Below are 21,374 nucleotides of genomic sequence, written 5' to 3' on the forward strand. Positions count from 1 at the left end.
ATGATGATTGGATTTCAACAGAAGCTAAAATATCAATATAAACAAACTTATTAAAAAAGTTTTTAAAATGTGGAATTATCATAATGGAGAAATTTGACATTCTATAAAAATAAAAATTAGTTTTTCAAGGTGTTTATCAGTAATTATGAACGTAGTATGCACTAAAAACCCAGTTACACCTCATCAACAAGGTGAAACATTTTCACGAATTTTAAAGTGAGGTATACAATGTAAGAGTGGAAATTCTCGTCAATTCATAGCTTTATTCTGTATGTGCGAATTCCCAGAGCTGTTGTCAGTTGCAGTGGAGTAATAAGAGCAAACACTGACAATTTTGCTCTCATTACAACTGCAGAATCTCGGCCAATCTATTTACTTATACCTGACCTGCTACTAAAATTCCATTTCATTAACAGCACAAAATTATATACAGCACATTCAGCCCAACTGGTCTATGCTCGACACCAGCAAGCTCCTACTTCTCATCATCTAACTCTATAAGCATATCCTTCTACTTCTTTCTCCCTCATGTTTATTTAACTTCCCCTAAAATGCATCTATGCTATTCACCTCAACTACTCTTTATAGTGGCAAGTTCTATATTCTAACCACTTTGGGTAAAGAAATTTCTCCTGAGTTCTCCACTGGATATGAGTGACTGCCTTATATTTAAAGCCCCTAGTTTTGGTCTTGCCCCATAAGTATAAACATCTTCCAGTGAAAACAGCCCCAGCCTGCTCAGCTTTCCTTGATAAGTATATCCTCTCAGTTTTGGTAGATTTCTGACTCTTTTTGCACCTTCACCAGTGCCTCTATATCCTTTTCATAAAATGGAGATCAGAACAATGCACAGTACTCTTAAGTGTGATTTCATAGAGTCCTGAAGTCATGGCGGCGCAGATGGAGGCTATTCAGTGCTTTGAGTCCATGCTGGCTCTCTGTAGAGCAATGCATTCGGTCCCATTTCCCTGTCCTATCCCTACATCCCTGTACGTTTATTTCCCTCAACTGCCCAATCTAGTTTCCTTTTGAAATCATTCACCATCTCCCCTTCCAACATCCTCATAGGCAACAGATTCCAGGTTATTGACACTTGCTGTGTAAATAAGTTCTTCTTTACATACTCCCTGTCCAACACATTAAATTTGTGCCGCCTAGTCCCTGTACTATTAGCTAATGGGAACAGCTTTTCTTTGTCTATCTTATCTAAACGTGTCATAGTTTGATAAATGTCTATCAAATCTGCCTTCAACTTCCTTTGCTCCATGAACAACAAACCCAGCTTCTCTGACCTAAACTTGTAGCTAAAATCCCCCAGAACCATTCCGGTAAATCTCTTCTGCACCCTCCCAAGGACCCTCAGATCCTCACCAAAGTATGGTTACTAGAACTAAACACAATACTCTCATTGTAGCCTAACCAGAACTTTATACAGGTTCAGCATAACTTCCTTGCTTCTGTACTAAATACCTCTATGTATGAAATGCAGAATTCCAAAAGCTTTGCTGACCACTCTCTCAATATGTCCTGTTATGTTCAAAGAACTCTGCACATGATACCCCCAAGACCTCTGCCCTGTAATCATTTTAGAACTGTGCCATTTAGTCTATACTGCCCCTCCCTATTCCATCCATCAAAATACATCACCTCATACTTCTGTGTTAAATTCCATCTTGCACTTGTCTGGCCATTCTAATAGCCTAGCTATGTCCTGTTGCAGTCGATTGGTATCATCCTGTCATCCACACTTCCAAGTTTGGAATCATCGGCAAATTTTGAAATTTTCTATTGTATTCCAATATCTGAGCTGTGACCCTTGGGGAACATCATTGTCTACTATCCTCCATTCTGAAAAATAACTTGCTGTTTTCTATCTTTAAGCCAATTATTTTTTCCAAGTTGACACCGACCCTTCTATTTCATGAGCTTCAACATTGTTAACCCACCTTTTATGTGGGGCTTTGTCTAAGGCTTTCTTAAAATCCATATAGATAACATCCACTGGTTTCCCTTCATCAACCATCTTTATTACTACATCAAAAAATTCAATTAGATTAGTCAAGCACAATCTGCCTTTTAAAAGTCCATGCTGGCTCGACTCAATTAATTCAAACCTCTCCAAGTGCCCAATGATTTTTTTCCCTGATTATTGTTTCTAAAATGTTTTGCACAACAGATGTTAAATTGACTGGCCTGTAGTTACTAGGAATGTCCCTACACCCTTTTTTAAAAAAATAAGGGTGTCAAATTTGCCACTCTCTCCAAGGTTCAATGTAAGTTTAACATAGCTTTTGTGTTTTTCAATTGTACCCCTCTAAAAATGGTCCTAGTACTTTGTTTCTTTTTTTAAATGGCTTTATTAACCCCCATCACTACATTTGGTGACTTTGATGTCTGTACCCCTATCTTCTTTTGGTACTCTGCCTCATTTGAACTTATATCATCCAAAATGTAAAACATCCCACTTATCTGTTTTAAAATATAGGTAAAACTAAAAAGATTACATCAAACGTTATGTAAATTCATCTTGTCACTATTAGCGCTGCTAAACACACATTAAGAAGTGTACAAAGAAGTTACTTTTAAAAAGATATATGCAAACATTTCTGAGATTAGTTATCTCAATATTTGATGTAAATTTTCTAAAATAGGCAGAACAATTTTAACTCATGCCTGCATTTGCAATACTGCCATTTTCAAAGTACTTTCAAAACATAGCTGAAATTTAGGAACTTGCCCATTGTTGTAGAATTATTCTGTTTCAAATACATGCATAACAGGTGAATTCTACAAGTATACTCGACTGGTCGTACTTCTGTGGATAATGTAACTGGGCCATCAAATGTCAAATTAAAAAGTGTCAAAATGATTTTATTAGTGACCTAGAACATTTTGATACTATCAGCAAGGAAGCAGATTTTAATAATAAAAGCAAAATACTGCAGAGGCTGGAAATCTGAAATAAAAAAGAGAAATAAAAAACAAAGTGTTGGAAATACACAGCAGGTCTGGCAGCATCAGTGGAGAGAGAAACAGTTAACGTTGAGTTGACTATGACTCTTCTGTTCTGAAGAATCATATTCGACTTGAAACATTAACTCTGTTTCTCTCTCTCGACAGATGTCACCAGGCCTGCTGAGTATTTCCAGCACTTTATCATTAAAAACTGCTTATAAAAACACAATGAGTAGAAGAAAATAATTGTCTTTTGATATTACGTCAATAAAATCTGCAAAGAAAATTTTGTGAAATAAGGTTTTTTTCAAAAACAAGGGTTAATTTTTGTCTTACAGACTCTTTTGCTTTAGATGAAACCCATAAGTCATTTTTAGCCATAAAAACACTTAAATAGCATAAAACCACAGCGCTCCAAACAGAACATTTCTGGCATATATTTTAAAAATAACCAATTGGAAATAAACATCCCAATACATTTTTTGCACAGATTAATTTGTGAAGTTATGTGGGCGGGATTTTCCACACCTGCCTGCTGCTGGGATCTTCCTGTCCCACTTCAAGTCAATGGACTTCTGCCTGGAGCGCTGCCTCATTCGCAGCGGGTCCTGCCTGCGATGGGGACAGAAAATCCTGGCCTAAGAGTTATTTTGGAAGCCTCATTGACTTGTCATTCAAAAAATAATTTTCAGTAAATTTGTTTCAAAAGCACATTCCCATTGTAAATTTATGGATTCTAAGCCTGTGGATGCAAAAGTTTCTATAAGTTTGATGAATAGTAAATTGTAGACATTAAACTCCCTTAAAGTGATATAATTTATTGCATGAAACTTGCATGTGGAAGATGAAACGTGAAAGATTGTTATTATTTTGTTTAGCGAGAAATTGACTAGTAAAGATAAGTAAACATTTCAGTGGGTTAATTGGTTACTCAAGCCAACTATGCCCTGTTTACAAGCTCCATGAAAGCAGAAGCAACAACCTGTCGATTGGAGATTCCATAATTCTGAATGACATTTCTATGCATACCAGAAAGTCTAATTATTTTTAATGGATTAGAAAAAGTATATACACTGAAATCAACTTAATTATTATCTATCATTGGAAGAATGAACAAGAACCTTCCAGGTAGGTAATTTATAATTCTTCATCCTTCAGACCATATAAGGATATAAGAGCAGCACAGCATTGGAGCGAAGGAGGGGGAAGCAGCAAAGGCAGGAGAGGCACTGTGTAAAAGTCATAATGACAGTTGTTATAAATGATCTGTCAAAGGAATGTTGCAGTTAAATTTATGCAATAATGTTTGGTAAATGTTGTGAGGATCACCTTTTGCCTTGGAAACCAGATAGAATCTAAACTTCCAAATAGCTTGCATTATTATGAGTTTGGATCAGAATTTATGGATTGAAGCTTCACTCAGGGAAACTGAACACATAATCTAGGCTAATGCTTAGCTATAGTACTAATTGCAGCGTCGCCAGAGTTACTGTCTTTTGGATGAGTATTCTTCTTGTGGTGGATGTAAAAAATTCAATGGCACCAGTGAAAGCAAAGTAGTATGTTGCCCAGGCATCCTGCCAAACAATGTCTTCCACTATCAAAGAGACATTATCTGCTCATTCATTTGCTTTTTATGTAATTTTGGTGTGCATAAATTGACTGCTGTATTTGCCAAGGTGACAGTGACACCATTGCAAAAGCATTCTATTGACTACTAAGTACACGTACATTTGCACAGTAGTTATCCATGACTGTTATGTCAAAGTGATAATTTCTTCAGGTGGAGAGATTAAAGAATAATTTCTAAACATTTAGAAATGTGTTTTAAATTATGTATTCAGTACACACTGTACAATTGTCCTCCGGTAGAAATATTTACCAGATTTGAACGTGGCACATGCTTAGGCAAATATTTATGCATATACAGGGAATGATGGTAGATCTGTGTTTAACGTACACAGGTTTACCTATTAACTGAAAGGGACATAATCCAAGGGCAATCTTGAGAAGGATAGCTCAAACAGGTGACATTACAGTACTTAAGAAAAATCTGCTCCTATAAAGTCTTCAAATTAACTTACTTAAATTACTCAAAGTTATATTTTCAATGGAGGTGGGTTGGTGGGAGGAAAAACAGGCATCTTTTAAAGATAAAATAATATAAGCCATGAGGGGGCATCTATTTATTGCTATGGAATGTTCAGGGACCAGGGGTGTACACGTAATACACATATCTTGACTTGGGAGGAAGATCAGAGCTTACAACACAACATGGAACCTGGGTGAAAAATGGCTAAACCTCTACTCCTTGATAATTTTCTGATGTTGGTCCCACTTGTAGTTTTTATCTGACTGCTGTTTTAAACAACACGGGGCCAGTGAGTTAAAACATCATGAAGGAGGGAGAGTGCCTCTGTGAGCTGGGGTGGGAGGTGAAGATCTTTTGCAGTACCTCTTTGAACTCGAATGACGGGGTTGCAACACGGGACCTCTGGGCAAACGGTGCCTCTGAACTGGGAGGTTAGGGTGGGGAGGGAGGAAGAGTGCCTCTGTGAATTTGGGTGGGAGTAGCATGCGGCTGACCAGTAGTTCTTGTTGAGGTGATTGTTTGTTGATCTGTTGAACATGCATGAGTTCAAACGTACTGCTGTCTTATAATTTCTTTTAATATTAAAAAATGAAACAAGCATGTTTAAAAATAGTAATAATAGGCTACTCTCCTTTTAAAATTCCTACACATAGGCCTTAATTTGCACTCTCATGTTGAGTGTGCAGAGTTGGGAGAATTCCTGGTTCCACGAACTGAAAAAGGTTCAGATTTTTGTTCTGAGAGGACCAGGTTTTATGAGAGTCATGCCCACCACCCCTGAAAAGTTCGTAGTCTGCCACAGGGGCTGTCAGCTGTGGAGGCAAGCTGGGCAAAAGACTCTCGCACTTTGTCTCAGTTGTGAGGATAAGAACAAAACAAAAAAAAACAGCCTTTCAGCACTCACCCCTCACACTCCCCTTATCCCATCCATGCCATCTCAAGACCCCCACCCACCCCCCATGGCATTTCATACCCTCCATGCCAACTTACGTCCCTCCACATGGCCAATTATAGCCCCATGCCAACTTGGTGGCAACTCATGCCAACCATGCCCCCATCCACTTTGCCCTTATATCCTCCATGCCAATTCACCAGTATCCATGGGCAGACCTCAAGACCCATGTTGAGGTTAAATAAAGTTCTTGAGTGTCTACTGAAGAATTCACTATTTAAAAAAACTGATAAAAATTAATTCGCTACATCTAGCTTTTAAGAACAAGCATTTGTATTCAGAATACTTCAAAGATTTTAAAAGCACTTGGAGCTGTCAATCAAACTGTAAACTGACAGGCACCCCACTGCCATAATGAAAGTTGTGAAATCAGTCATGCAGCACTAATCCTGTAATGGCAACCCTCAGGCTTGTATCACAGATAGATTTTTTTTTCAACACTGCAGACAGCCTTTTTATTCAAATATTTAAAAGGCCTTGACAGCTCCCTTTGACAGTTCCACTGAGTTTAGCCACTCTTATGCACATTAATGTTTACTTTTAACAATCCCAAAGGCCACCTCACCTCTGCCAAAGGTGTCCCAGGGTCATATAAAAGGATACCCTACTTCGCCAAAGGATTCTGGTAAGCTTAGACCTTCTCTTAGAGGTCTAATGTACGCAAGTCATATTTCCCGCTCCTTTCCTGTGAAAATCAGATCAGACTGAAGGTAGCTGTACTTTAACATGTGCAGCTGCCTCCATGAACCACGGACGTCCAAAGTTCAACCTGCCCCTATTCCCACCCCTGCAAATATGGTAGGAGCTGGGTTCGGGGGCGGGACTTCCAGATTCAGGCCTCCGCTGCCATTTTCACAAAGGTGGAGAGGCTCTCCACCTGCTCAAAAATTCAGGCCATGGTTCCTGTGATGAAAAAGTTAATTAATTGAATCTCCTCCTCCTCAGATTGAGAGGTGATCTCAATCATAACATATCATAAATGTTTGCTAAGCCGATTCTCAATAATCAGATGAAAATTTATGGAGCTTGAATTCACAAAATGTAGACTGACACTTTTAAGTGTTTCAATCGGTGTTAATGTTATAAACTGCCAAATACCATTGCTGGGTTCTCCTGGTTTTTTGGGTTCATCTCTCTCTCCTTTGTTATCCATGTCATCATCACCCCACCACGATGGTTGGCCATACAGAGGAGTGGGTCTAAACGTGGCACTGTCTAAGGCAGAAAAAAATGAACAAAAGCACATAAGAGAAATATTTTGGTGATCACAAAACAAGAAACTATAAGAGATTACACAAAACCAAAAGCGAATATCGTCATTCTGCAGGCCTTTAACTTTTCCAACTCACGTTTGTTAAAAGTTAAAAGGGTTTCTCTACACTGAACTTAAGATTTCCAGTTCCTATGTCCTGCCCGTGCAACCTCAGTATAAATTGAAATATTACCAGAAGTTACATATAATGAAGGAACAAGCAATTGCTATTTTAAACTCAAAATTAACTAGTGACAGACAAACATGTCATCCTGTCTTCTTTTTATTATTTTATGCCTTAAATATAAAGATTTATAAGTGAAACCACAAACAACAAAGCTGATAAAGTTACAAAATGCTTTGAACTGACAAGAATTAGTATCACACCAACCCAGTCACCACCTTTGGGCTAATTCAGCTTTAAGGTGTGTCAGAATCAGCACGCTAAAATAATAAAAGGTAACTTGCAACAGTGACAGCATCTCAGAGCCAGAGTTGGGCGAGTCTTGTGATTTGGATTAGATGCCTCCTTAATTGAACTGCTGTGTGTGGCGTGTCTGTACATTTGTGCACTGGAAAAAGTAATATCGTGATGCAAGAAAGCAGGCACGTAGAACTAGTTGCACCTCAATTCCCAGCCACCTTGCAAGATCCCAACCTGCCCACTCCAATTTCTAAGCTTTCTAAATATGCCAGCTACATGCTATATTTCATTTAATAATAATAATGTCTGCTATTCAACACAAGGAAAATGGATCTCCTTTTTATGAACTAGCCTTACAGAGACAAATGCAGAAGAAATAGTCACTTTGTTGTATAAACCAGGGACTAGGTTGTAAAGATCATTCCCAATCTTCCAGGATCCACTGAATGTTAAAGTTCCATGGAATAACTTGTAATACTCCAAAAGAAAGAGAAAGTTTGCTGAGAAATGAAAAGCTTATTAATATTTTGAAAGCAGATACAGCAAGCACAAGAGAAACAAGTTTACACACTTTTCTGAAATAGGAGAAAATGCCAAAAATGCACCTCAGGTCAGTGTCTGACAAAGATTGGCCTAGAAATTTACACACGCAGGATGGGAGATAATGACAATCCAGCAACAGTGGTCAGCTGCAGACCACATTCTTTGAATGTGAGGTCGAGGGTGTTAAAGATATGTTAATAGTTTAATTAAGATTAAGGATATACATGTGGAGACCATTGATTGATTAAGTACCTTGAGCACATATAATGAAAGACTGACAGTGCAAATTTAAGAGGCTATTAATTGATTAATTTGTTAATTAGTTATTTTTGTTGGTATACTCAAAGGAGTATAATGAGAGACTGCTTCCCTAGCCATTGGCCGTTGCAAGGGCGGGACTGCATTATCAGTCTCGGAACCCAATTTTGTTGATTTGGTTTTCATTTAAAAGATTATCAGTCTCGGAAACACTATTTTAATTTAATAAGTTTCCTTTGAAGTTTTGTCTTTGTTAGTGCCTCTTTAAGGGGCTAAGCTGTTCATTAGTTTATTTGCTAATTAGTTTATTTTATTGGTTTACAAAAGAGCATATAATGAGAGACTGTATGAAAGTTGAAATAGCTCAGTTACAAAAGTTTTAGACTGAAGTTCTAAAAGTCCCTGATTCAATCCTGGGTTTTAGCAGCTCTCATTCTGCATCAACATATTTACTTGTAATGTTTTGCCCCTTTAAGGGGCTGTTGATATGTTTCTTAGTTAATATTTATTTGATTTTTACTCAAAAGTGTATAAGGAGACTCTTCTGGGACACGAGTGCTGGTTAGAGAGGAGGCAGGCATTTGTACTTTTGAATTCTGTAAATAAATCTAGTATTAAGTAAAAAGATTGGCATCTGGTTTCCTACTTCAACTGGCTTCGGAATGAATTAACAGTGGGAACCAATTTGGCAAATTATGAGGCCATCACTTTGGATCTGAAAAAGGTCAAATTTGATTATTTTCTTAATTATGAGACACACTATGAACCATGTGGGTACAATGGGATTTAGACGTCAGTGTACAAGAACCACTAAAAGCTAACAAAAAGGTACAAAAAACAATCCCTTGAGGTGAAAACTAAGGAAGTGATGCTTCAGTACACTAAGTTTTGATCAGAGCCCACTTGCAGTACTATACTCAGTTTTGGTCACTACTGCAACTCAGGAAAGACATATTTGCTTGGAGCAATGTTGTACAGATTCACCTGAATGAGAGAAGCACTTGAAACTTTGAACTGCAGAGCATACAAACCAAATATATGCATTTTAAAAGATTAGGGGTGAACTAATTGGATGTTTAAAATGATAAAAGGATTGCAATGATATAGAGAAACTGCTCCCATTAGGAAATCCTGTACGAGGAGACAACCTTAAAATGGGAATTACCATATATACTCAAGTAAAAATCAACTTTTTGAGACCAAATTTTTAGGCAAAAAGTAGGGGGTCGACTTATACATGAGCAATATTTGAAGGGTTGAAATTGTTTCATGTCAGTGTCTACGGAGCATGCATGACTCAATTAGTGCCATTTTGGAGCAGCTTCTCTCACTCCCCAGAGACTCTTTCCCCCACTCAGCATTTCCCTGCCTGACTCTCCCACTCATAGATCCTTTTCCTCACTTCCTCCCCCTCACCAGCGCTCTCCTAAGCCCTCACTCACAGTGAGGGTTTAGGCAGAGAAGCGACGAGTGGGAGAGTAGGGTAGGGAAGCGGCGAGTGGGTAGCAAGTAGAAAGAGTTAGCATTTTTGACCAGAAGTCAGGGGTCCACTTATACACAAGATAAATGAAAAATGAACGATCTTTTGGCTAATTATCAGGGTTGACTTTTACATGAGATTGACTATTACTTAAGTATATATGGTGGGCCTGTTAGTAGTGAAATCAGGACTAATTTTTCCACACAAGCGTAGTGGAAATCTGGAACTTTCTTCCCCAAATGGCTCTAGGCACTGGATCTATTAAAACTTTCAAGAATGAAACTGATAAATTTTTGTCAGGTAAAAGTGTTCATGGGTATGAAGAAAAACTAGGCAAATTGAGGCTAGGAATTCTGCAGCAAGTGACTCACCTCCTGACTCCCCAAAGCCTGTCTACCATCTGTGAGGCACAAGTCAGGACTGTGACAAAATAGTCTCCACCTGCCTGGATGACTGCAGCTCCATCAACACTCAAGAAGCTTGACACCATCCAGGATAAAGCAGCCTGCTTGACTGGCACCCCAGCCATCACCTCAAATATCCACTCCCGCCACCACCGACGCACAGTTGCAGCAGTGTGCATCATCCACAAGATGCACTGCAGCAACTTACCAGGCTCCTTCAATAGCACCTTCCCAACCCACAACTTCCAACACCAAGAAGGCCGAGGACAGCAGATGCATGGGAACAGCACCACTGCAAGGTTCCCTCCAAGCCACACACCCATCCCGACCTGTAACTGTAATTGCAGTTCCTTTGTTGTCGCTCGGTCAAAGTCCTGGAACTCCCTCTCTAACAGCACTGTGGGTGTACCTACACCACATGGGCTGCAACGGTTCAAGGCGGCAGCTCACCGCCACCTTCTCAAGGTGGAATTGGGGATGGGCAATAAAAATGGCAGCCTATCCAGCGATGCCCATGTCCCATGTGTTACAGACAGGGGAGGGTTTAATTTAGAACTGATTTCTCCACTCACTACCCGTCTGAAAACAAAAAGGAATTTTTGATTTCCCCCTTTATAAGTGCTTTATATGTTCCTCACCCCTTCAGTTTGGAGTGATCCAATCCTCTATTAATAACCTCCCAGCAAACTAAAGATAAAGGTAAAAATAAGAGGAATAGTTTTTTTTTAAAAACACACACACACAAAATGCAGGAAGGGGTTTCACAACATCCGTTCCTTTTTGCATTTATACAATAAATGAGGGGTAAGGGAAAGAAAGAGATTCAGGGAGAAGACCACGATAAAAATAAGAATTACGGTTTCATGTGATTCCAGAATCAAAATCCAATTAGGAATTCTTTTGCAGAGTTCGGCCGGCTGAAAGCCGGTGGTGTAACATTCGTTTTCTGGTGGTGTTGTCCCAAGATGAAGTAGGCACGCAGAGAATGAATCAGTTCTGTAGGCAATAGTGCAAACTCTTCCCAGCAGAGTCAAGTTAGAGGGGGCCAGTGTCCAACCTGGCCAGAGCTTGCCTCTGTGTGGCCTGCCAATCAGATGTTAACCAGCGGACTGAAGATAGAATCCTAAAGCTGTATAATGTAAGTAATTTAAACAGTGCAAGGCTCAATCATATGACTGGGTGATTTCAGGTCAAGCTATTCACCTAACAAGGCCTCATGTTAAAACCCTTTGTTTTGAGCGGGTAATGGTAGAACCCTTAGCACAACTTTGGAGATGAAGAGTCACAAATAGCTCTGCCTTTGTCCACAGCTGGCTGGTGTAGACATCTCAGCCACTATTCTTTGTATTGGCTTGGCTGGAATGTTTATACACTGTAAGGAGCGTTACATTCCAGGGGTTTGATGCATTAGCCTTTGTCCATTTTTAAACTGCTCAGAAACTTCCAGAGCTATATATATTCCTTCATGTCTTCTGATCATGACACATGAAAGAAAAAAAAATGTCAGTTTTGATCTAACTGAACGGTAGAACAGGATTGAAGGGCTGAATAGTCTATTCATCTTCCTATTTATCTTTTCTGTTTTATGCATCATGCTTTTAACGTCATTCTTTCTGCTGCTCTTGCCACTGGCTCATCCCTAAACCTATTATCTCTCACTCACGAATCCTCATTGATTTTTAAATCTCTCTATAAGTGCATATCAATCCCTTCCCTGCAAACATCTCCAACTCTCATCCTCCATTCAATTGAACATGGACTCGATGACACTCACCATGTCCACCATCATGGCTTTACACTTAAACTTTCTTCATCAGCCTCTTTGTATTTAGTTTTAGTAGTTCAGTCATTGAATTGGTCAACTTAAAAGTTGCAATTCGAAACATTAGCAAATAAAATATTTTCGAACCCAACTGAGCTTTTGATTTCTATCTAATCTGCAAAATAGAAGCATGTTTTAAATGTGATAACAGACCTTTGTTTCTGCTCTTCCTCAAAATCCTAAGTGGATGTTAGCTATTTGTATGGTGACAACTGAACAACAGGATACATTGTATAGCAATACTGCTTTCATACAAATCATTTCATAATTCATCATGTCGTCACACCTGACAGCAACATTTTGCAACAAGTTTATTTAATCAAACTGCACAAATGTAAACTAAAAGCTTGGAAAAGCACATTATATTTATGCTGGAGTCCCTAAAACATTTTCAAATATTGATGTCACAGCTCAAGGACAATTGCCCAAACTGAATAAACTATTATCAGAAGTAATAAGTGCACCACCACCTTACTGAAGATTCTCTCAATTTTGTAAATATGCAGCAAGCCAAGCAGCATCTGGGAGGAAAGGGTGTTAATATCTCAAGTATGACCCTTTGTTAGTGGGTAACAAAGGGGAACCCAAAAATCCTGCAAAACATAAAATGTAAAAAGGATAGTGAAAAGAATGGTAGGGCTAATTAGAGACTAAAAAAAGGATGTCTTCTTGTAGAGGCATAGAGCCTGAATGAAGCACTGAATGAGTAATTTGCATCTACCTTCACAGGTGAGATGGGGTGTGGGGCGAAGAGACAGAAATTGAGCATTTCTGAAAAAAAGACACTGCTGAAGCTTTTCATCTTGCATTCATCAGGCCAGCTATGCAAGATAAACCAACAGTAAAGGGAAATAACTTATACTGCATGAGAAGGGAGTGCTGATTGGTTGGCAAGTGAGCTCTGGTAGAAGCATTGCCATGGAGAATGCAGCTGAGAACAGTTAACTGCCAAGCTTTTGTTTCAAATTCAAACCAGGCAGGTATACTCTGATTGGTCAAGGCACTGCCACGGGGAATGGTGGCAATCCCCCAAGCTATTGTTAGCTGGAAAATGCATAATGCGTGGGCACGCTCCTTCTATCTGCCAAGGACAGTGCCCTATGTGTGAATATGTGTGGCTCCTAGTACGCATAAGTGAGCCATACTGCGAGCCCAACTGATTTCAGAAGAAAAATCAACAGGCTTGTGAAATGGGGGATAGCTGGATTGTTAAAAGCTCTTTCAAAGAGCCAGCATGGGCTCAACAGGCTGACCTGCCCCTTCCTCTGCTGTAAGATTCAATGATTTTAGCCACCTACTCCAGCCATCTCCCTGGCCGCTGTCTGAGACTTTCAAACTGAATTACCAAAAAGATTATTCATAGCTAGAGCCATTTAAAGCATTGTACCAGTAAAATACAACCACTTGTCGAAGTCAGCTCAAATAACAGTAGTTCTGATTTAATTCATAAGTTAAACAAGACAAACTTGTTGGTTGAGTTCCTTGTAATAATTTTACTTTGCAGTCTTTTCAGTAGACCTCAGATATCTTAATCCTCAATGATTGCAGTTACATTCAGATTTCTTCCCTATGGGGTTCACGTTTTGTCTCTATATTCCTTACAGCTTTTTCAAAATCCTAACTTAAATCATAACATCCAAGTTTATATTTCATATGTTCTTTGAAATGCAATCTGCAAAACCAGTCCAGAGCAATTACTTGCACAATAAACTCAAACCATATTAGCACAATAAACTCAAACCATATTAGCAAAAACACAAAAGGCCCTTCAAATACCATATGGGGTGGGGTTAAGGGAGACTTTCCACACTAAGTAATTAAAAAGCGAAGAACAGTAATAATGGACATCTGAAACAAATTTTTAAAAGGCTGAAGAACGACGCCTGAAATAGCAACTAGTCCATTTTTGACAGAGACAGGGTATTTCCATCATTTTCTGTTTATTGACTATCTAAGATTGTTCTAAAAATATTTTGGGAAGGATTTTTAGCCCCCATGGGGGAAAGCACAGAGGTGGGCAAATGTGAAAACTTGCACTGCTGGCTGTTGTGCCGGCTCTATCCCTAACCCAGGTGATTTTCCCGGAAGCAGGATTGAATACCGCAGGTGGGCAGCCAATCAAGGCCTGCTGTAAGAGGCTAAATGCAATTTTCCAGTTGGCCTCCAGGCCCCCAGAGGAATTGGAGAGCAGGCCAGTTGCCTGAAGGCGTCCTTCCAGCGGCAGCCCAGGGGACCAGCGCTCCAGGCAAATTTTGAGGCCCTCTCCATTTGCCTGGCTTCAGCTGAGGCTACATGCTGCCCTGTGGAGGGGTTCCTTTTCGACAACTGTGTTTCGGCTGCTAAGGGGATTTTTTAATTTAACATCTTAAAAGGTTGGAGAGAGGGTGCCTCTAATTTGAGGTGATCTCCCTCTCTTTTATCTGAAAAGATAGCCTGCTATATCTTCAGTGCTGGAGGACCTCCTATTGGGCCGCAAGCTTCGAAAGCCTGCTTGCCATCCTTTATTGGATGGCCACTAACTGGCTAATTCAAGGAAAATCACTGTTGGGTGACTGTTTCCCACAAAGTGCAGACTTTGGGCCATTATTTTTCCCTCATAAGCTATGTTTATTAGTATACAAAAACTTGACTGATTTCTTCCTTAAATGCATCAGACAAGACAAGAGAAACAAAGATAGTTAGCCAGCATGAAATGACAGAAGCCATTCTGACAGCAGTATCTTTTCTAATCAAATCTGAGGTTCAAGCTACACAATGTACTCCATGGGAAGATCTATAAGCTACAGGTAAAACCATTCTCTTTCCATCCTGAATGTAATTAGAGCTGCATTTATCCTCTCCATAATACATGAATGAGTACAGGACATGCCAATAAAAAAATCATTTCACTTATTATTGTGCCTTTCACAACTAGCTGACAACCCAAAATGTTTTACAGTATTTTTTGAAGAGTATTCATTGTTATAATGTAAGTAACATGGCAACCAATTTGTGTAACACAAGCTTCCACAAACAGAAATGTGATAATAAGCCCATAGTACATTTTGTGATGTTGTGTGAGGGATAAACATTGGCTAGGACACCAGGGATAACTCCCCTGCTCTTCTTTGAAATGGTGTCATGGGATCTTTTATGGCCACCTGAGAAGGCAGACAGAGCTTCAGTTTAACGTCTGATGATGCAGCATTCCCTCAGTACTGCACTGGAGTGTCAACCTACTTTTTGTGCTCAGATACTAGTGGGGAACTTGAACCCACAACCTTCTGACTTAGAGGCAGGAGTGCTACCAACTGAGCCACAGCTGGCACACAAGTGCCTTAGAAGTTGAAGCTGTTTATATCTAATTCTAGTTCGCACTGACCTTCTCTAGATAGAATATTGGATCCTAAGAATTCTAATTCTGATGAGAGATCATCAACCTGAAATGTCAGCTCTGCTTCCCTCTCCACAGATGCTATCTGACCTGCTGAGTATTTCCAGCATGTTCTGTTTTTATTTCCACTTTCAAGTTCTTCTCTTTTTCATGCTTTTCCTAATCTAGGGCAAAAACATGCCTCTTTTAAACTTAGAAAGAAGATTAAAACACTACATCATAAAATTAGGCTTCATGAAGGTTGGAGTTTCAACTAAACTATGCTAATAAACTTTTCCAAATAACGTTGGCAACCTTGTATTGAAAATGACTGACTATCAATAAACTGGCTCTGAACTTCAGTGGCAAATAAGCGTTTTTTTTATTTGACAGGATCCCTTCAAGGACAGCAGTTTTCTAAGGACTGGGTTGCATCAAACTCTTTGTAGAAATTTTAATTCTGGAACACCAAATTTGCTACAGCTTTTCCCAAGATGTCATTGAGTCTGACGAAACCTTAAACGGTAACTCTATTCCTCTCTACACAGATGCTGCCAGACCTGAGTATTTTCTAGCATTTTCTGTTTTGATTTCAGATTTCCAATATCTGAAGCATTTTGCTTTTGCACGACATGTTGAGAAGTGACCAACAGCTCTATGGGAGTTGAAAAAAAAACTGAAGACAACTCTACACCAATAAATAAATTGACATCACAATTATTTTTAAATAACCCAGAACCTAACAGGAAGAATACTCTAAGAGTTAAAGGTAGTAACATTAATACAAGGTCACAAATTCTATTGTTAATTTTACTGTCTCAGTGTTAAACAGAAGTATCTTTTGTAAGAGGGAAAGCTAAACTCTTAGTTTTGTCAGAATGCCTAGATCAGCAACTCCAAATCACACTCCTACACAAAATTAAAACCAGCAGTCAGAACAGAGATGCCTTTATATTCTAATCTTAGAATGTGTACTACAGTACTACAGCACCAAGGACATTATAAACCCCAGGATAATTAAGCTGCCTGACCTGCTTTTCCAACTATTTACTCATATGCACTTTTTCAAGTGCATGCTTTGCAATGCTGTCAGTGAACAGATACATGTATTTAGGAACAAGACATTCCTTTCAATAGAAGATCAAATGCCAATGACCACTTTTAGTATAGAGTATTATCCAAATCCTGACAGGTACCCAGATACAAGATCTGTTTTGAAAAGAGCAAGTATGTTTTCCATTAATTTTAAATATTATTTATGAAATTTAACACTAACTAGATTTTAACAAACATTTTATACACTTTAGTTACAATATGGAATCAATCAAGAAACTCATCAGGGTGCAAATGTAGTACTTACCCAAATTTATCAAAGTAATAGTGAATGGATGTCTTTAGGCAATGGAAATAAATTAAATTATCAGTATATACAAGTGTTTGCCTTTATCAATGAAAGAAGTCTTTCTAAACAGAAGGCCATGACTGAGTAGCAATTCCTGCATCTCTGCTAAAACAACAAATCAGAAAACATTCAGGGAAGCAAAGAAAGTAAAAGGAAGCTGATGGCTACCTCATGGTACAGTTTTTGTTCATATTGCGGAATTGATTCAGCTAAAATGGGATTACTCTGGCAGCAAAACAATTGTGGATCATGCCCATCATTCTGGCCATTGTTTCCTGACATTGACCTTCCCCATTGTTAAAATTGGATTGCTGGCACGTGCAGATAAGCTGAGAGCTCAGTCTGTCTATGGCTAGAATAAAATGTTGTCTCCATCTAAATATAGCTGCAGTATAAATGGTCTTTATATGCTGCCTAGAGACACATAAAGCAGTGCTTAGTCCGTTAGCAGGCCTTTTGCTTATACCCTGTTTATGTTACAAAATTGTTCCCAGTCAAAGTGGTTCTGTAATCTGTGTTGGCTTCCAGAGTGCCATATATGTCCTGTTTATATTGTTTTGGCACTAGTATAATAACTTATATGCAAGATCTGTAAATGTAGAAGATTTGTACATGGCAGCTACATGAAAATTACAAATGTAAATTTAAAACAAATGCATGTGTACAAAGATTCTTTCTTCGTGACTGAGGAGTTTTGGTTCCATTGTTGCTCCATTTATGTAAAAGTACATAAAATGGAAGGGGATGGGGACAAGCTCAGTCCATCAATATTGCCAAACTGGTGGAGGGAAATTAGCCAAGCTGTATTTGACTGATGGAATGTGTTCAGCAGCTGGGTTGGGAAGGGAAGGTGATGAGATCAAAAGGGCATCCAAAGTAGGAGAGGTTCCCATATTACTAGGTTCTAGATAAAGACAGGCCTGTATTTCTCCGCCCCAGAATTCTAAACTCGAGATTAAAGCACAAAAAAGATTTGATACTACATAAAGGAGAGGGTCTGTGATTTCTACAACAGGGAAACCCTCAGGAGACTTTTAAGAATGGAGAGTTAAGGATGTACTGCATACTGGCAGTGACTCTTCCCTCGTTCTCAGGATGTATGGAGGTTTGAAGCAGCAGCATTCCCAAAGTCATGAAGGAGTTTTACATAAAGATTTAATCTGCACTGCCACCCAGTGAATTGGTAATGCAACCGCATGCTGACACAGCTGATAACTTTGAGGATCAAACTACAGCTCCAGTGCTGGTTTCGTAACTATTGTTACATGACAGGTCCTTTAACATTATAAATAATAATCACAATTCCATCTATAGACATAACAGACTCTGTAGGTAAATTTTGACTTAAAACGGAATTTCCCATTAACAAAGGCTGATATCATTCTCAGCGTATTTTGAGACGGAATGTTACAGCCATTCAACATTTTTAATACAATAGACATAGTATTCTGCACCAATAGCCATAAATAAAGGAATGGTGACACAAAAAACTATCACAACATATTATCAAAGCATAACAAATACCTGTGGCTCCTTTCTTTTCGGCCTTTTCAAGATTTGGTCTGGGTGACTCCAGTTTTGTACTTGACTGGCTGAGAGCCATATCAGACTGTTCAACCTTCTTATCTTCTGCTGCTTTCATATGTATTTGAAACTGGCTGGTATATTTCTCATGCTGATAAAACAGACAGAAACACAAGGTGAGGCAGCTTTCTCCGGTATTTTCTTTAAATTGATGATAGCTAAGCTTCACTTACCTTTAGGGCCTCTTCAGGAACTGTGTGTGTACTTTTTTCCAATATATACATGTTGGAATTTGAAGATTTTGTTAAGAAAGCAAAATAATGAGAACTTTTCAAGAGTAGGCTTAATTAAAAATCAATTAAACTGATTAAATCTGGCTCCTAGTAGCCATGAATTAATTATACAAACACTCCAAATCTGGGGTCCCTTCTGGATGAATTAAATATTGATTGCATTGAAAGAAACATCCCTAATTTGCATATGGCCATTCTCCCAACCAAGTGAACAATATTTTAGAAGGTTTGTAACCCCCCACTCCACCCCCTCCCGACCAGCCTCCCACAGGGAAAGAAAAGAGATAATTGGCCAGAAATCCCTGCAATTTCTTTATTAATACAATCAAGGCCATATCTTGGCCATGTTTTAGAGAAAATAAATCTGTATGGCTGCAAAGTGATCACATCAACACTACACGGACATTGCAGATAGAAAGAATCAATAACGGACAGAGTGCATCAAGGTGTGAAAAACAATTCTGTCACAAAAGAGCTCCCGCTACCAATGATGAGGCGCTGCCACCATCACTTCAATGCAATGGAGCATTTGGCAGTGAACGACTTTAATTTGACAGTTACACTCACCACTGATGTCACACTACATGTGTGTCACACACCGATAACGTACAGCTTTGTCAATGTCATTTGAGACCCCGCAAACGTCAAATAAGCTTAATGGTTTATCTCTTTGACCAATGAAAGTAAAATATAAAAGAAACAGAGTGAAAGACAGAGAATGAAATAGGGTGAAGGAGTCAAACAAAATATAACATAAAGACAGAGAAATAAAAGGTGAGGAGAGTAGATTAAGAAAGAGGAAGAAAACAGCGCCATGGGATATCTCCTGCACATGCACCATTATTTCCTTTTGAGGTTTTTTAATCTATATATAAAGCATTGAAAGTTTCCAGAAATCCAGAAACATAATGCTCCAATAAAATAATTTTCTTACATAAAATGAATTTTTAAGAAATCTAATTCAAAACGATCACATCTCGCAGACAGAAACACTCTGTTGAGAGGAGTTGTAAAAAAATAAATTCTCTGGTATTTCATTACCCCAAATCATTTCACATTCTTTCACGAGACACTGAAAGACATTAACATATAAATATGCAAACAAAAGCAGGTGTGGAAATCAGTTGATACAAATCCAAAAATTACACAAAATTAATTTTACTTTCATGCAATTTAAACTGAGATTGCACTCCAGAACACTATATTACAGTGGCACGATTCAGATCAGGCTACTGTTGAAAAGGTATTAATTCAAATCTATCAAATCGCTGGATTTTTGTCACTTTCCTGTGAACAAAAGCTATCCAACAGTGCCAGAGCTCAGACACACAAAAGGCATTTCCATTATTACTTCCTGAAGCCACATAAATCATTCATTTAGATTGAAAACCTGTACCTCACGGGCACACATTTCAAAAAGATGAATAACAGTTTTCAGTACTACCCTGCTGCCCCTGCAAACCTTTAGTCTCCTAAATTGTCACTAACAATTGCAATGAATAAACCCTTCTACATTGTGAGTAATTTTCCTGGATCAACTTTGTTATTTCCCATCAAAATCTCGAATCTTTAAAAAGACACAAATCTCTCAAGCTTCTCTCATAAACATAGGGCTTTGATATTTAAATGTCAGTCAAGTAGTGTTCCATAGAGTCTGGCCAATCCCTTGCACAAAACCTATATAATTATATTGATTTGCATGCCACCCCTCTGATTATGCACCTTATTTGCATTTTATACTGCAGCCAAGCACTAGATTGACAATTTCATGGATGTTTGTACTCAAGACTGTTTTTAAAATCAATCAATGCATTTGCAATCAAAAGTTGAAATGGGGAGAGCATATTTCACCTTTAGTTCCCACATTTTTAAATGAGGTAGAATTTCCTTGGAGGTTCTCCCGATCTCATGGCAGAAACAGCCTTTGTTCCATAGCTGTAATGACTTAGTTATGTAGCTGACATTGCAAAGACCAACCAACAGAAACAGCCTGAAGTGAACTACATTAACAGTATTGTAATCAAAAATGATTCCATTGACAAAATACTCAAATTATTGGATTTCCCTGTCAGATATGCCACTTGCATAAATCTGGTTAGTCACATATTAAACATATCAGTAATTTTACAAGATAAGGATTTTATGAAAAAGGAAATGATAAGCACAGTGGACTAATACAAGTAAAACAAAATCAGATCTGCAACGGAATACAAGAGTAAGGATCCTAAAACATTGTAGAGCTCAATATATTCCATATTAAAAACTAAAGACTAATGTGTAATGCAAAACAGTGAATCTTTTCACCATTAAGTAGAATTTTACATTGTTCCTCCAAGTTCCACTTCCATCATTTGGCAATGGATTGATTTATAAACATTAAAAGGACACAAAATAATTATAACCCCAGCAAAGGCTTCAAATAGATCAATGAGATTAAAATGAAAGGATATCATATCCAAAACGAACAGTGTCATTTACTTTTAGTGTTATGTACATCTGGTCAGGAATCCTTACATCATTCACAAATGTCTGCAGGAAGAGAAATGCTGGTATAAAACTTAAAGTGCATTGGAAGGTTTTAAATTCAAAAGGTTAAGCCACTTCCAGACTGTTCTATTAAA

The 21,374-nt window shown here is 38.4% G+C and overlaps 1 protein-coding gene across 5 annotated transcripts in view; it reads right to left on the reverse strand.

Moving 5' to 3' along the window:
- The window catches only part of LOC121292560 (centrosomal protein of 170 kDa protein B-like), a 77,151-nt gene that overhangs the window by 42,600 nt on the left and 13,177 nt on the right, over window positions 1-21,374 (reverse strand). For all 5 annotated transcript variants that reach the window (XM_041214690.1, XM_041214689.1, XM_041214686.1 and 2 more), the window contains exons 4-7: window positions 21,204-21,282; window positions 18,694-18,752; window positions 18,461-18,611; window positions 7,098-7,214 (exon numbers count right to left, since the gene is read on the reverse strand). In XM_041214690.1, coding sequence (XP_041070624.1) covers window positions 7,098-7,214; window positions 18,461-18,611; window positions 18,694-18,752; window positions 21,204-21,282 — 406 coding nt within the window. The remainder of the gene's footprint in view (window positions 1-7,097; window positions 7,215-18,460; window positions 18,612-18,693; window positions 18,753-21,203; window positions 21,283-21,374) is intronic.

Source organism: Carcharodon carcharias, chromosome 20, assembly GCF_017639515.1.
Source record: "Carcharodon carcharias isolate sCarCar2 chromosome 20, sCarCar2.pri, whole genome shotgun sequence".
Classification (NCBI taxonomy): Eukaryota; Metazoa; Chordata; class Chondrichthyes; order Lamniformes; family Lamnidae; genus Carcharodon; species Carcharodon carcharias.